The 15,924-nt window shown below is 38.9% G+C and overlaps 1 protein-coding gene across 1 annotated transcript in view; it reads right to left on the reverse strand.

The window, feature by feature from the left end:
* Positions 1-1,428: 1,428 nt before the first annotated feature.
* Positions 1,429-15,924, reverse strand: part of SYNPO2 (synaptopodin 2) — a 46,646-nt gene continuing 32,150 nt past the window's right edge. The window contains exon 4 of the mRNA XM_023548612.2: positions 1,429-2,009. Coding sequence (XP_023404380.2) covers positions 1,467-2,009 — 543 coding nt within the window. The 3' untranslated portion in view covers positions 1,429-1,466. The remainder of the gene's footprint in view (positions 2,010-15,924) is intronic.

The raw sequence follows: 15,924 nt of genomic DNA on the forward strand, positions 1-15,924 counted from the left end.
GAACTTACTTTAATATCTCTAATTTTTTATTTATTTCTAAGATGAGAGCTCCTTATGCCCTGGTATTTTTTTCTTTAAAGTTTTATTCTTTGAAAGAGACCATCATAATGATAAATTTAAGAGTTAAAAAGTAAAACAAAACAAAAATAGGCACATTTTTAAAACTAGCAGTTTTGAATACTCAAGTTCTTTTTTTTTATTCTCACTACTCACTTATCACGTAAAATACTTGGAATTCCCTTTTATTTAACACTCTGTGGGCATGGCAGTAAGTAGTATAGTTGTGTTTGACCCGTTTCCTGGTCGTACTAATAAGGCATGGGTCATGGGATTGATGAAGCAACTATTTCACTTCCTCTGAACATCCTAATGATGGCTATCTAAAGAAGCACCACTAGGTGTGTAGGCTCCTGTGGCATGTTTTCTATAGCTACATAAATGGCTGTGACCAACAGTTGCATAAGACACATCCATCTACCACTTCCTCAACCCTCACTCCATGTAACACGTAACACAAAACCTGCCACCCAACAATTCCCTTTGAGACCTTTAATGATACATGCAGTGATACCAATTACCTAATCCACTTCTAAACTTAATCTGATATTTACATGATGAGCAACAAACATTAGCAATGCAGCAAACGGTCATTCTACTGAAGAGAGAATTTTAGAATATCAGAGCTGTTAAGGATCTAAGAGATTAGATAACTCAATCTTCTCATTTGACAAATGAGGACACCTGAACCCAGGCTCTATTTCTGTCTTTGTGTACCAGCTTTAAATAGATTAGGAATAAATCCTGTACTGAAATCTTTCTACTCCCTACACATCACACCATTTACCTCAAAATCCTTCTGAAACGTATAACTATCTTATTCTCACACATTGTTCCTTTCTGGGAACTCCTATATTTTACTTTCAAAAAAAAAAAAAAAATCTGAACTTTAATAGGTTTATTTTTAACATTTCGGAGAAATACTTAAAATAACACCAAGGAAATTCCTTTCTAGATAATCATTATGCACTGGTTTGGTCCTACTGAACACTTCTCTGGTGTTATATTCTTTGCTATTACCGCAAATGACAATTAGCACATCATATCTCATTTCTTCCTTCCTGAACTAAGGCACATGCAGAAAAAACAGTTTTATCTTAACTGAGCAGAGTTTAGTTGTCTAGACTACCCCATATAAAGGACATTAAGAATATGAACTACATATAAGTGTCAACACATCAATGCAGAAAATGAAAGTTTTCTTCAAATATATTCTCTGTGTATCAGCGGACAAGGCAGTGATTCACACTCATGCGTGCACATGTACACACACACTCAGATAAATGACCTTTGAGAACAGGCCAAGACCAAAAGTGAATCTATTAGAAAAATCAAAAACCTTACAAAGGAGCATTTTCTTTTGTTGTTGTTGCTCTTATGCGTAATACATAATCAGGTTCTTTTAACTTTCATGTTTGGCGCCTCCACCCCCTAGGGTGTGGGTTATAGTTGCAATCTCTGACTGACAAACAGTAATCAGACCTGGTTTCCATGGACATTATCTCAGAATCATTTCTGGAAGGCTGCCTATAATATGCATATTGTAACTGTGAACCATATTGGGAGTTGGTGGACATACTATTATCGGGTAGGGATGTGACACTATACTCTTGCCTTCCAGATGAGCTCATGTTGGCCTTCTGGGTTTGAGGGACGTAAGACACTTTCTCTTTCCAACTCTCTGAGGGCCCTGAGAGCACCTTCCTCCGAGCTGCTGAGACCACGTTTGCCACGATGGATTCCTGGATGTTTCTGGGTCTGAAAGCATCATCCACTAGGCCAAGAGGAGACTTTGCTGCTGCTTCCCAAGGAGTTAGTCTCTTGTTTGCTTTCTCTAGCCCATCAGTTGATTTGCTAGAGTAGCTATAAGCAGGCTGGAACATCCAAGGAGGTATTGTGGAGATGGTGGGTGGGATTGATCTTCCAGGAAGAGAAAGGGAGCGTCCACTCTCCTGGAAACAAAGAAAATGTTAATATAACTCATTCGTTTTCCCTTGTGTCTATTACTGCAATTTTCATGGCATCTTGGGTGGTACAAATAATTAACATGCTTAGATGCTCACCAAAAGTTGGTTGGAGGTTCCAGTCCACCCAGAGATGATTCACAAGGAAAGCCTGGCAATCTACTTCCAAAACTTCAGCCATTGAAAAACCTATGGAGCACAGTTCTACTCTGACATACATGGGGTTACCATAAGCCGGAGCTGACTTGACAGCAAAAACAAAAACCCCACAATGCTTAGTTGTAGAGCCCAGACCATCAGCCTGTTGTATTATTAGCACTGGGCTGCCACTTGGCCCTCACTTAGGATCTCCTTGTTGCCCACCCCTCTCTGAGCCCATAGTTCCAATTCCTATCATCTTTCTTATGCATAATCACCATGTCAGGAGTCCTGCCATCATTGGGAACCACTCTTACTTTTATCACCCCTCCACACATTCATATCTACATCCAAAGCTCAACCTAGAAAATAAACAAAACACGTTGATAACCCTAAAAACAGATCATATGCTACTGATTTTTTTTTTTTTTTTTACTTTTCTCAAGTCACTTTTAATCTACCCTCTCATTTTGGTCTACTGAGAATAGCAAAAACACATAAGAACTATTTAGGTGTACTTAGCATTGCTTGTGTTAGGGAGTGAATGGGATTTAGGCCCTTTTTCCTCTCAAAATCTATTTAGAGTGGTGATAATCACATGAATCTTTATTTTCTAAGTGTGGTATATTGCCCATGTCTCTGAGGGAAACACTCCTGTGACTTGTTTCATTTGAGTTTTGTTTCCTTTTCTATGTATGCTTTCCTTTTATCCTTCAGAGTTTGTGTCCCTGCAGCAATCTCTTGTGTATGCGGGAAGTTCCACCTGTCTAATATGCAGGAACATAATTTATTGAAGCCCCACACATTCTCTCCTTATACCTCTTCAGCATTTCCAGGGATCTTGATGACTGGGTATCTATCTTACTTTCTCACAAATTCCCATTTGTACCACGCTCCCTTAGAACAAGCTCCTGGGAAAAAGTAGCCAAGGTACACCAAGAGGAAATGAGTCAACTTTGAAAGGATCATCCATTGTGTTTCTTAAACAAAAGGCACTGACATGCTTAATAATGTGTTCAAATTTTATAAATCATTCCAACAACTTTAATTTTTTAAGTTCTTAACTTTAAAGTAAATAGCAACACCTGGGTTTGGGCAAAATACCTCTGGTTCAAATGTTTTGTTTTTTGTTAGGCACACAAAGAGGGTGGATGGTTCTTGGCTTACATATGAAGAATACCAAAGCCAGTTGCTCTCAAGTCATTTCTGACTAATGGTAAATCCATGTGTGTCAGGGCAGAACTGAGTGAGCTCCATAGGGTTTTCATGGCTTATTTTTGAGAAGTAGACCACCAGGCTTTTCTTCTGAGGTTCCTCTGGGTGGACGCAAACCTCCATTCAAACTTTTGGTTAGCAGCTGAGCATGTTAACCATTTGCACCACCCCGGGATTCCATATGAAGAATAAGGGGGATCAGTGTAATAGAAGATGGTCAATGAAATAGATCTCACTTCTCTCTTTTTAATCATTAAAACTTTAATGATAATGATTGAATCCCAGCAAAAACTTTCCATTAATCTGCTTATCTTCACTCCAAACTAGTAATAAACCCTTGTCATTATATAGTCACACATATACACACACACAAAGCCTTCCTTATAGCCAGCATTTAAGGACTTGGTTTCTATTCCACATTATTTTTATGTGGGTTTCATTGATCCATTTAAAAAAATTTTATTGAACATATAGTAGTTCCAGGCACACTGTGTTAAGGGCAGAAAGATGATTCAGATAGAGCCCTGCCTCAGGAATATTACAATCTAGTCCTGTCTTTAGCTTTGCAGTGACAAGTTAGCTATACATAGAAGGCCAGGTTAGAGAAATGTCTCTTTACTTATCTTGATAGGAGATATGGGAAAATTTCTGAACTATGAGAAGTGTTAAGCTCCAGTATGATAAAGAGAAATTTAGCCCTTGTCTCCTGTGGTTTATGTCTATGTTTTCCATTTGTCGTTTTTTTTAAGGAACCCTGGTAAAATAATAGTTAAGTGCTAGGCTCCTAACTAAAAGGTCTATGGTTCGAATGCACCAGTGGCTCTATGGGAGAAAAGACCTGGCAATCTGCTCCATAAAGATTACAGCCTAGGAAACCCTATGGGACAATTCTACTCTGTTGTATAGAACTTCTATGTGCTGGAATTGACTCAATGTCACACAACAATAGCAACATGGAAGGCAGAGAAAAACATTGGTTTGTACAGTCAGTGTGACAGCTTTCAGATACCAGTGATATCTGCCTTATGTGGTCTTTGATCAGATGTAACTCCTCAAGGGCCTCCTTTCATCAGGTGTTTAAATCAACAAAGAGTTGAAGGGATGTTTAGAGATAAAGGGATCCAAGATTGTACAGAAATATAGGTATATATAAACAGGTGACGGGTAGGTTTAATGTCACTGGATAGTAGGTTTAATGTCACTGGATAGTAACTGGAAAAAAAATCATTGAAATACACTTGGAAGTGTGAAGGACTATGTGAATGTATGCACTTCAGTGAGAGGATATCCAACACACTGGAACAAAGATAGAAATTTATTTTCTGGTATCCCTCCCACCAGCTTAATTTGAAAATCTTCAGAAGAATTGACACTTGGTAGAAACCAGGAAGTTCAAAACATTGCTAAATGTTCAAAGGGCGGGATGCAGAACAGATTTAAAATTCTCAATGGAATCCAGACTTTCTGGTTCCATTGAGGCTAGATGAGCCCCCAAAGCTATTGCCCTGAGATAATCGTTAAACTTTAAACCAAAACTATCCCCTGAAGTCTTCTTTGAACCACAAAATGGCTTATTTTAATGAATAAAGTATGTCTGCTTTGAGCATCGTGTTCTTTTAAAGAATCATCTTTGTGAGATCAAATTGACAACAGCAACACAAAAGGCTGGATAGGAAGCTTAGGGGGCAATGAGTTTAAGATAATGGTGGTGGAATAATGTGGCAAAGGAGAGTGAGAATGGTGTACAACTTGAAGAATGTAAGCACTGACACTGAATTGTACATGTAGAAATTGTTGAAATGGTGTCTCTTCGGCTGTGTATACTTTCACCAAAATTAAAAAACTCTGAAGCAAAGGAAACCCTAAAAATAAAAATAAATAAATAGCATTGAAGTTAAAAAAAAAAAAAAAAACTTCTTATGTAGAATAAACAGATGCCAAATATAGCAATAATACTGGTTGTGAGGAAAGAAGAGCAATTATCTCAACGAACAAAATGACTGTTGCTGTGTACATATACCGGAAACTGTCGAACATGCCTTCAAGTCTGTTCACATGTGAAGAGGATAAAATTATAAATTGACTCAGGTTAGCAATTCAACTGTGGTATAAATAAGTAGTTCTTTAAGTGCATTGTTGTTTCTGTTTATGCCAAAAATATTGCAGTCCTTTGGTTTCTGCCTGTACCCAAACCCCTAATTTTAACATATTTCCCCAAAGCAATTTTCACATCATGTTCTTTCGTGTTATTTCTTTCTGTCAATCTCTGACCCAACCAAGGCTCATGCTGTTCTCTGCTCGGTTAGCTAAATGGAGCCACATTACATAGCCTGAGCCAGAAACGACCAAAAAACCCAAACCCATCGCTGTCAAGTTGATCCTGACTCACAGTAACCCTACAGAACACAGTAGAGCTGCCCCAAAGGGTTCTCAGGACTGCGGTGTTTACAGAAGCAGACTGCCACATCTTTTTCCCTCAGAGCGTCTGGTGGGTTCAAATCACTGACCTTTTGGTTGGCAACTGAGTACTTAACTACTGTGCCACCAGGGCTTCTGAAATGACCAAAAAAGTGACCAAAGGGACCTGAGAATAACAGAGGTGTTTCTTTTATTTTGGAACTCGAATATCTGATGGCAGAATCGTAGCATAACAGGAGTTAGATCCTGGGTGGTAGTTCCATCATGGATTTTATCATTATTAAAGGAGTTAAAAATTTCAACATGTGAGAGCTTAACTTTAGCCAATTGTTAAATTGACATTATGCGTGATGTGCCATTATATTCCCTCTTTCTTTGTGTTTCCTTACTCAAACTCAAACCCACTGCTGTGGAGTCAATTCTGACTCACAGCAATCCTATAGGACAGAGTAGAACTGCCCCATAGGGTTTCCAAGACTGTAAATCTTTACAGACGCAGACTGCCACATCTTGCTCCCATGGAGTGGCTGGTGGGTTTGAACTGCTGAACTTTTGGTTAGCAGCTTAGCACTTAACCATTGTGCCACCAGGGTTCCTGTCTCCTTACTATTTCTTTAAAAGTTATTGAATGAAATAAGCTTTTCCTTGCCGCTGGATGAAAACGTAGCAAATTCTTTGACTGTCTCTTCACTCTTAAGTAATAATCCACTGCTGTTGAGTCGATTCCGACTCAGAGTCGATTCCGACTCATAGCGACCCTATAGGACAGAGTAGAACTGCCCCATCGAGTTTCCAGGGAGTGCCTGGGGGATTTGAACTGCCGACTTTTGGTTAGCAGCCGTAACTCTTGACCACTACGCCACCAGTGTTTCCGTAATAGTTCTTCCTTAAATTACCCAAACCAGTCTTATGCTCCGCTCCTGTAATAACAAGCTCCAATCTCAACTTAGAGTTGAAGCTGTTCCCCTACCCTAGCTGTACCGTTTCAGGAGGATCCCCTTCCTCAGGGAATGAACTGTGGTCAGTTTCTTCACTCTTTTCTCTCCCTTCCCCCTTGCTAACTGTGACATCTGGCTCCTCTGAAGTCGGATCATGAAGACGGAGAAATAAAAAGAACGTAAAAATGCTTTTACTTGACTTGGTAACATCATATTCTGGATTCTAGATCTCGGGGCCAGGCAGAGCCAGAGGAAGACACTTTGGTGGGTTTTTGGGTTCTTATCACTGGGGAGATCTTGCCTGCAGTCCTCGATTTGCACCAATTCATTCTATTGTAGAGAATAGCTTGTGATCCCTTCTGCACTCCTTTAGGAAGTTGTTACCTGCCTACAGCCTATAGCTGCTAGGGTCCATTAGGGCCCTTGGAGAGGCCCCAAGACCACCCCATCCAGCCCTCCCTTACTCATGGTCTGCCTCTGGTCCATGGGAAACACTCATTCACCTGTGAGGGTACAACAGCACCTTTCCCGACTACTTGACAAAACAGGTTGCCAGCCCATCTCTCGCTCTCTAGATTTCCTGGGAAGGAGTCAGAACCTGGTCCACTCTGACTCCCATCCACCCCCATGCAGGTATCTCACATCAAGTTCCCTAAGCAGATGCTTTGAAACTCTTTTCTTACTAGGTGTTAGGTGGGGGGACAGGGACTCATGTTCCTCCTTGAGCTCCCGCCCCCTACACACAAACAGCGATCTGCCACACTCCAAAATTCCTCCTCACAAAATCCACTCTCCTTGCCATACTCTGAATCCCTTTAAATAACCTCGACCTGACTGAGGAGTTCAAGAATGTGATAATAGTTTACTATCATTTTCTTTGTAAAGTCTGTATTTTAATCTGGAACCTAACTTCATTCAGCGTGTAGCACCTCTTATATCTGGGGGTCTTGGATGAAACGTCAACTTGAATATCCTGTTATATAACATTATCATCTTCAGTAGAGCACAAAGCTCTCTCTCATATTTCCCTTTTTAAAATGAAATATAGGCTAAACATAGAATGGGAAGTGTTTTTTCTAGTAATTAACTTCAAGGAATTTCCATAATAACTTCAAATAGCATTAAAGAGTTCAAACACTATTCCTTACTAAGGCCTTGCTGTGGAGAAGGGGGTTTACTTGCTTTCAGGGCATCTCGGTCAATCCTCAAACTGTAGTTGGGAATTTCGTCTTACATTGAACCAAACTTGCCACCCATAGCTTTACCCCAGTGAGCTTGGCTACAGAGACTACATCTACTTCTACTTCTATACAGCAATTTCTTTATATGTTCTAGTTTCTTCCACTCTGTTTGAACACCTTCACCATCCTGTTGCTACCCTTTGTTTTTTGAACTAAGGAGAAATAATATCTACAGTGTTCATTCGCTCAAGTTTTCTACATCCTTATTCTGCCAGCTTGTTAGGTTAGGCTAACACAGTATAATATCTTGATCTTCTTAAGCAGATACATATACAAAAACACAAACACCAGAAACAAACCCATGTCCTGACATCATTTAAACTAACGGAGGGACAGTGTCACCTGGAAGATGGCATAGTTAATATTGCATGTGGAACATTCTGCCTGTATGTATTTAGAGCAGTTTGTTCTTCAAGTGTTCAACCCATGACAGTACATGTCAGTCTTTAGCCAGTCCAATATAATGCATGCATTCAAGGCTGCAAATTACGTAGTGTCATATATTCCCACTAAAGGGCTAAACACTAACATTTTCTTATCTCTGCCTCTAATAAATAGCCAACATTAATGGATCACTTACTGTGTGTCAGGTGATGCTGGTTACTTTACATGGAATATTTCATATAATCCTTATAACAACCTCATAAAGTAGCTACTGTAATTATCCCTACGTTCCAGATGAAGACAGTGAGATTTATAGAATTTAAGTAACTTCCCCAATGATAGAAAGCTAATGAGTGCTGGAGTGGAGATTCAAACCCAGGCAGTCTCTTACTCAAGTTCTTAGTTTAATATTAGACTGTACTTTCAATGGGAGTCCTGCTGGCACAGTGGTTAAGTGTTCAGCTGCTAACCAAAAGGACAGCAGTTCAAATCCACCGGGTGCTCCTTGGAAACCCTATGGGGCAGTTCTACTCCATCCTGTAGGGTTGCCATGAGTCGGAATTGACTAGAGTGCAATGGGTTTGGTTTGGTTTTATACTTTCAATGAAACTATTTACAGAAAACATCTTTCTAAAAAAAGATCCAAACTCAACCAAAGTAAATAGAATACGATTTTATCAAATATTTTGGAAAGGTCATATAACTTTGGATTAAATTTGCATTAATTAATACTGGCATCTTGACATTTTTCACAAGAACAACTAGGTGACCAGTGTATGGGGAACACAGACATCACAATTAGATGCACTCATTCCCTCCATGTCAGGGTGAGACACACATGTGCCTCTGTGTTCGTGTCAACTGAAAAGTTCAGAGGAGCTGAGGGCCTTTCTCTGCTTAACAGAAGCCATTTTTTCATGTTAATTGAATGTTTATTTATCTGCAAACCTAGTTAATGAAGCAGCCTAGTTAACTTCCTTGTTAAACTGTCTGGTAACCAATTTAACTGGCAGGGAACATGACATTTAAAAAAGAAGTACACTTTGTGATTTACTTAGGACAAAGAAATGAATTCTAAAGCAAATATAAATAGTTCTAGAAGCCAAGGAAATTTAAGGTGATATATGTTTTGAAATTAAACTATTTCATACCATAAACTTTGAAAGCTAAAAATTTTTCTTGGCTGAAACCCTGCTTACACATGTAGAGAAAGGGTCTCCAGTTGACAAATATTATTTCATCTGTTTTGACTCCTTTCTCTCTTAGACGTGTGATTAATAAATATTCATCACAAACATATACTTTATCAGGAGCAGATTCCAGGAAGCCCAAGAAAAGCAAACAGGAATAAATGGCATTTCTTCTGCTTTTTAAATCACTGATTAAAACTTTTAGAAAGCAGAGGTCGATGAAGGGGCACATGAATAGAAAGAAGCAAGCATACAGGAAGCACAGTTTTCCAGTTGCTCAGGTCAAAAACTTTGGAGTCATTCTTGACTCCCTTCCTTCTCTCACACTCTACACCTGATGTCAGCATAAATTCTGTCAGCACGGACACCAAAATACACCCAGCATCCCAGTATTTCTTACCACCTCCACTGGTACCATCCTGGGCTGTTATCCCTGCCTGGGCTATTGCTATCATCTAACTGGTTGCCCCGGTACCTTGCTCCCTTCAGTTTATTCTCAACATGGTAGTGAGAATTAGCCTGTTAAAATTTAAGTCACCTCCAACCCTTAAGTCATCTGGTTTCACATTTCAAAAAAGGGAAAGCCAAAGCTCTTTCACTGACCTACAAGGATCTGCAAAATCTGCCGCCTTGCCCTTTCTTACATCTTGGATCTCATCACCTACTGCTCTCTCCTTCTCACTTGGCATTGAGGCCTCTTTGCTGTTCCTTTAACACACCAGGCACACTCATGCCTCAGGGCCTTTATACTTGCTGATGCCTCTGTCTGTAACACAATACCCCAGGTATCATCATGACTCCTTACCTCATTTCCTTCAGGCCTTACTTAAATATCATACCCATACCAGTACCAGTGGCTGTCAAGTCAATTCTGACTCATGGCTACCCCATGTGTGACAGAGGAACTGTGTTCCATAGGGTTTTCAATGGCTCTTGGAAGTAAATTACCAGTCTTTTCTTCCGAGGTGCCCTCCAGGGGGATGTGAACCTTCAACTGTTTGATTAGCAGGTGAGCACGTTAACTGTCTGCACCATACCTTTCTATTTGGCAGTTCCCTCCTTCCCTCAAAATTCCCCCTCTCCGTTCCCTGCTTTAAATCCCCCTTACACTTACAGCCATCTAACATATGTTTTACTTAATCTTTGTTATTTATCTACCTCTTCACACTAGAATGTAAGTGCCATCTAGGTGTAAGTGTGTTTGTTTTATTCACTGAGACAAGTCTACCTAGAATAGCACCTGACACCAGAATAGTAGGTGCTCAGTAACTATTTGTTGAATGAATGAAAGATAACTTCTGTATCAGAATGCTATAAGCAGAAAATTTGGTTATCTTCACCAAAATTTTTAGTCGGCTTCCAAGATGTAGCCCTCGTAACACATCAGTTACATACGGCGGGGGACTCACACCAACACATTTCTCCCACTCCCTATGTCCACACAACACTATGCATTCCAAGCCATGTTTGGTAGAATGAATAGAATTAGTCAATATTTACGTTAAAATCAATTTTTCTTAAACAGGTGGAAGATTTTAACTCGCAAGTAAAATGACTTGTGTTCAGGTCATTAGAAGATTGAAGGTTTTAAACTGCTTTGAGAAAGATCTTAGAAGATGAAGCATGAATCCTAGAGAGCTAAAATGTGTTTGCAGGTTTTAAAGAGTAAGGCCTAAGAAGAAAAAGACAACAGAGATTAGAATTACTCAGGGTTGGAGAAGAGACGGTTGACAGTTGGTTTACCATTTATCATGTGAGCCAGTGCTAGGAAATGGAAGCCTCTACTAATCTCTCAGGGTGACTTGCAGCTTGAACGAGTCTTCAGTGACAGTTTTATTGACCGTGGAAGCAGTTCCACATTGGAAGACATTTCCTAATAGAGGTATCTACCACTGCCACCACCAGTTGCCATCAAGTCGACTTTAATTCACGGTGACCCCATGTGCGTCAGAACAGAACTGTGCTCCACAGGGTGTTCAATGGCTGACTCTTCAGGAATAGATTGCCAGGCCGTTCTTTTGAGGCAACTTTGAATGGATTTGAACCTCCATCCTTTCGGTTAGCAGCCAAGCACATTAACTGTTTGCACCACCCAGGGACTCCAAATAGAGCTGCAGAATCTCTTTATCCAGAGGTCTTTAAATACCAAAACCAAAAACCCACTGTTGTTGAGTAGATTCCAACTCATAGTGACCCTGTAGGACAAAGTAGAACTGCACCCTGGGGTTTCTAAGGCTGTAAATCTTTACAGAAGCAGACTGCCATGTCTTTCTCCCATGGAGGTAGGTTGGAGCCACTGACTTCAGCACCCAAGCGCTTTAACCACTGTGCCACCAGGGCCCCTTTGATCTTTAAATATAGGACTTTAAATGCTTCCTTGAGGTGATTTAAATATAATCAAGCTTGAAATCAGGGGGATAAGAAGACTTTTAAGGTCATTTTTCTTCTAATCTCTTAATGAAACAATCTCTACCTCATATTTTCTAGGACCTGACTTCTTACATTGATTCCAAGTGGAGATTTTTGGAAATTCTGCAGTAGCACTCTCTTATCTAGGAAATAAAGGAGCGTGCTTGCTTCTTTAGGCAGAAGTTCCCAGTTTTATTTTGCTTGCCAAGATTAGAGCAGAGAATCAGGACTAATAAACGCTGTGCTTTAATAAAAATGTGGCCAAGTAACCACACATTGTTTGAACAGTTCCATGGATGAAATAAACAAATAGGTCCGTGAGAGGTACCCTCTTATGGCTAGAGCTTCTCATTTTGGCTGTGTCACTGAGTATTCATCTTCGATTAACTTTTAGAAGAGATTTTATGTTCTAAAAGAAAAGATTTTATTTTATGTTTGAAAGAAATTGCTTTGTGAGAAAAGGTAAGGGTTGTAAATGACCATGAAAGCCAGCATGTTATATAGGAAGCAGTGTGAGCATGGACATCACACTGACCTGGCAGTCCTTCCTTTGCCTCTTTTCACCTGTGTGATTCAACCACTCCAAGTTATACTTTCCTTAGTTGTAAAATAGAATAATGCTGGCAACGACTTCAAGATTAGATGTAGAAAGTGATCGTGTTTATACATTGACTGCCACGTGAAAGAAGCACAACAAATGGTGCTTATTGTTAAGAAGAGGCTGTGTGGCCCTCAAAGGTGTCACAGAGACCTGGCAGAACCTTTTGTTCAAGAGGCAACTGTATAGGCAGGCTGCCGATTCGGGATAAAAATAGGAGGGAGCCTTGCCTTTGAAGTGGCATTAACACTCACGCCTCAGATATTGCTGTGCCAACCACTGCCTTTCTTTTGCCAGAAGAACGCAAGCAGCAGGGCTGGCCAGACACGGCGCCACTGACGTCATTTCCCTGCTGGGTCTGAGTGGGCCAAAATATTTACTTCTACTTTTTTTTTTTAAACCTTCTGCTAATAAAAGCATAAAAATATTAATTTAAGTCCATGAAGACTGACATTAAGAAATAATCTGTGCACATACTTCTGTGGTCCTTTCTTCTTAGAAGCAATGCTAACAAGAATCACTAAAATGTGTAGATTTTTACTCTGCGCCCGCCACAGTTCTAAGCACTTTACGTCTATTAACGCATTTAACCCTCTCGCCAGCCCTAAGCCCTACGACCCCCATTTTGCAAAAAAAGGAAACTGAGGCACAGAAATTAGGTAACTTACTCAAGGTCACACAGCTACTACAAGTTTACCAAAACAACTCTTTGCCATTAAGTCGACTCCAGCTCAGAGCGACCTGTAGGATGGAGTAGAACTGTCCCATAGAGTTTCCAAGAAGCAGCTGGTGGATTTGAACTGCGGACCTTTTAGTTAGCAGCCAAATGTTCAACCACTGCGCAACCAGGGCTCCGCTATATGCTTATCTACGGAAATTGGAGAATTAAAGCTATAGGTAACAAAATTTCATTTGGATAATACATTTTAACCCATTCAATCTCTAAGTGGAAAGAAATTACTATAGCAACAGTTTTCACCCTCTCACCTTCCTTTATGCTAAAATAAGAAGTATGTAACTCTACAAATTTTAGCGTATGCAAATAGTTCTATTAATATAGACTATTCCATTTAAATGGAAACCCTGGTGGTGTACTGGTTAAGAGCTATGGCTGCTAACCAAAAGGTGGCCGTTGGAATCCTTCAGGCGCTCTTTGGTAATCCTGTAGGGCAGTTCTACTTGGTCCTTTAGGGTCGCTATGAGTTGGGATCGACTTGACAGCAACGGGTTTTTTTTTTTTTTTGGTTCTATTTAAGTAGCTGTAATTGCAATAATTGCAATTTATTTAACTTTTTTAATTTCTGGGGAAAAGGCTTACTTAAACATATTGTTATAAAAGCCTACTTTAGTTAGTTGAATATAAAATCTTTAAACACATTTCCAAGTATCCTTGAAAAGATTTCTCTCTCAAAAGATTTAAACAGAAAAAAGGGGTGTAGATTCTCATCATAGAAAAAAATGAATAGTAGATATAAAAAGATCAGATTTCATCAATTCCTATAGAGAAAAAAAGTAAATTTCACAATAAACAAAGGATGTTGATCCTGTATGAAATAAACTTTTGACTTTGTGGGAGGTTTTCATAGAGAAAAATGTCAGTGCCTGGCACATAGTAAGCACTTAATATAAGAGTCATCATTATTCTTATAAAATTAACTTGTGGTTAACTTGTGATATCTACCTTGTTAGAAACTGAATTATGATAAATTATAAAACCTACTTAAAAGTGTGTTTAATTAATGTGAGTATGACTTTAGCTGTCTATAATATCTAAATACTCTTTTCTAAAACAAATTCAAACAACCATCTCCTCCCTCCCTAAATCACAAAAACAAAAGCCACCATGAATATGATTTTACTTCTAGAAGGAAAGTGGGGTTAAAAAACGGCTCCTTACAGGTTATCTGCCTGCTGTTTAAAGTAGAGATAATACCCTTCAATCGAGCTCATATCTCACAGAATGGCTTCTGCTTTCTCAGAGGAAAATGTTATCAGTTAAGACTTTAAGAACAAGAATTCTTAAGAAATTCAAACATACCATCTGACTGATAACCTTGATGTGGCCCTTTTGCATGACATTCTCAAAACTTCTACTCTGGCCTATAGGGTCGCTATGAGTCGGAATCGACTCGAAGGCACTGGGTTTTCTCTGTCACTACTTCTAATTGCACTTATAAACTGACGAAGCTGGTTAATAGGAACGATCAAGACATATCAACAATTATACAACAATGGGTGATGGTATTTCTCAAAGATGCAGAGAATACAGTTTGAGGAGAAAGATTTTACGAATCTATTTTTCTGTCCTTTGATTCATATCCTGGACCCTGGGGAAAATATTTAAACTACCATTCTTTGAGAAATTTATGATGTACTGCCAAATCATACTTATGCTTTCCTGGTCAAAAAAAAAAAAAAAAAAAGATCCCAGAGTGATGTTTAAAATTAGGAATAATAACTCATAAATAAAGTCCTCATCCGGGAAGGCACCCGGATGTTTTCTTAAGTATAGAATAAGAAAAAAAATTTCCTAATTCTTCTACCCCACCTCTCTGGTCCAATTAGTAAATTTTATTTAATGATAGCTTTCTTGTTTGGGAGAATGCATGTCACCTCATTTTAGAAACACAAGAACATGCTAAGGTGTTCAAATGATATGAGGTGAGGTTTTCAAATGAATGTATGTTTTTCTGGAATAGACTGAAAACCATGAAGAAAAAAAGAAGATTATACAATGAAAGTTATGATCATGTGCTTTTTTGTTTGTTTTCTGTTTCTCTTCCTTTTTCTTTTCTTGATCATGTGCTTTTGAAGTACAAATGAGAAACTTAGAAACATTTTTTATCAGCAGTTTCCCAGATACACTTCCTCAAATAAGAAGTGTTTACTTCACTTGAAAACACTAATCTCAGATCTATCTGTATACTGTTGTTAATGGTTCAAGAGGATGTTTTATGGAATATTAGTATGCTTGTTTACTTGTAAAACTTTTATAATAAGAGATCAAATATTTATTTTTGCTCATGGCATTAGCTGTTATTACAGCTGTTTCGTATTGCCAGAACCTTCTAAATACACTCACAAAAATACAACGTACAATTATCTACCCATAACATTGCAGATTAATTCTATTGCAAATTTTGCTGTGTGGGCCACATATTTTTTTTTAAAGTATCTATTCCTTGTTATTCCATGGACTACTTCTCAACTCCAAATTTGCCTTCATTTTAATATGATATTATGTAGTTACTGACTATTCCAATTGGTAAACATTTTTTCACTTCTAGTGTTGATTTATGCAAATGCAAAGATGAATTAACAAGAACCTTGTGAATCAGCTACAAAAACTACATCAGCCCTCTAAGTGACTTT

Source organism: Loxodonta africana, chromosome 5, assembly GCF_030014295.1.
Source record: "Loxodonta africana isolate mLoxAfr1 chromosome 5, mLoxAfr1.hap2, whole genome shotgun sequence".
In the NCBI taxonomy this organism is placed as follows: Eukaryota; Metazoa; Chordata; class Mammalia; order Proboscidea; family Elephantidae; genus Loxodonta; species Loxodonta africana.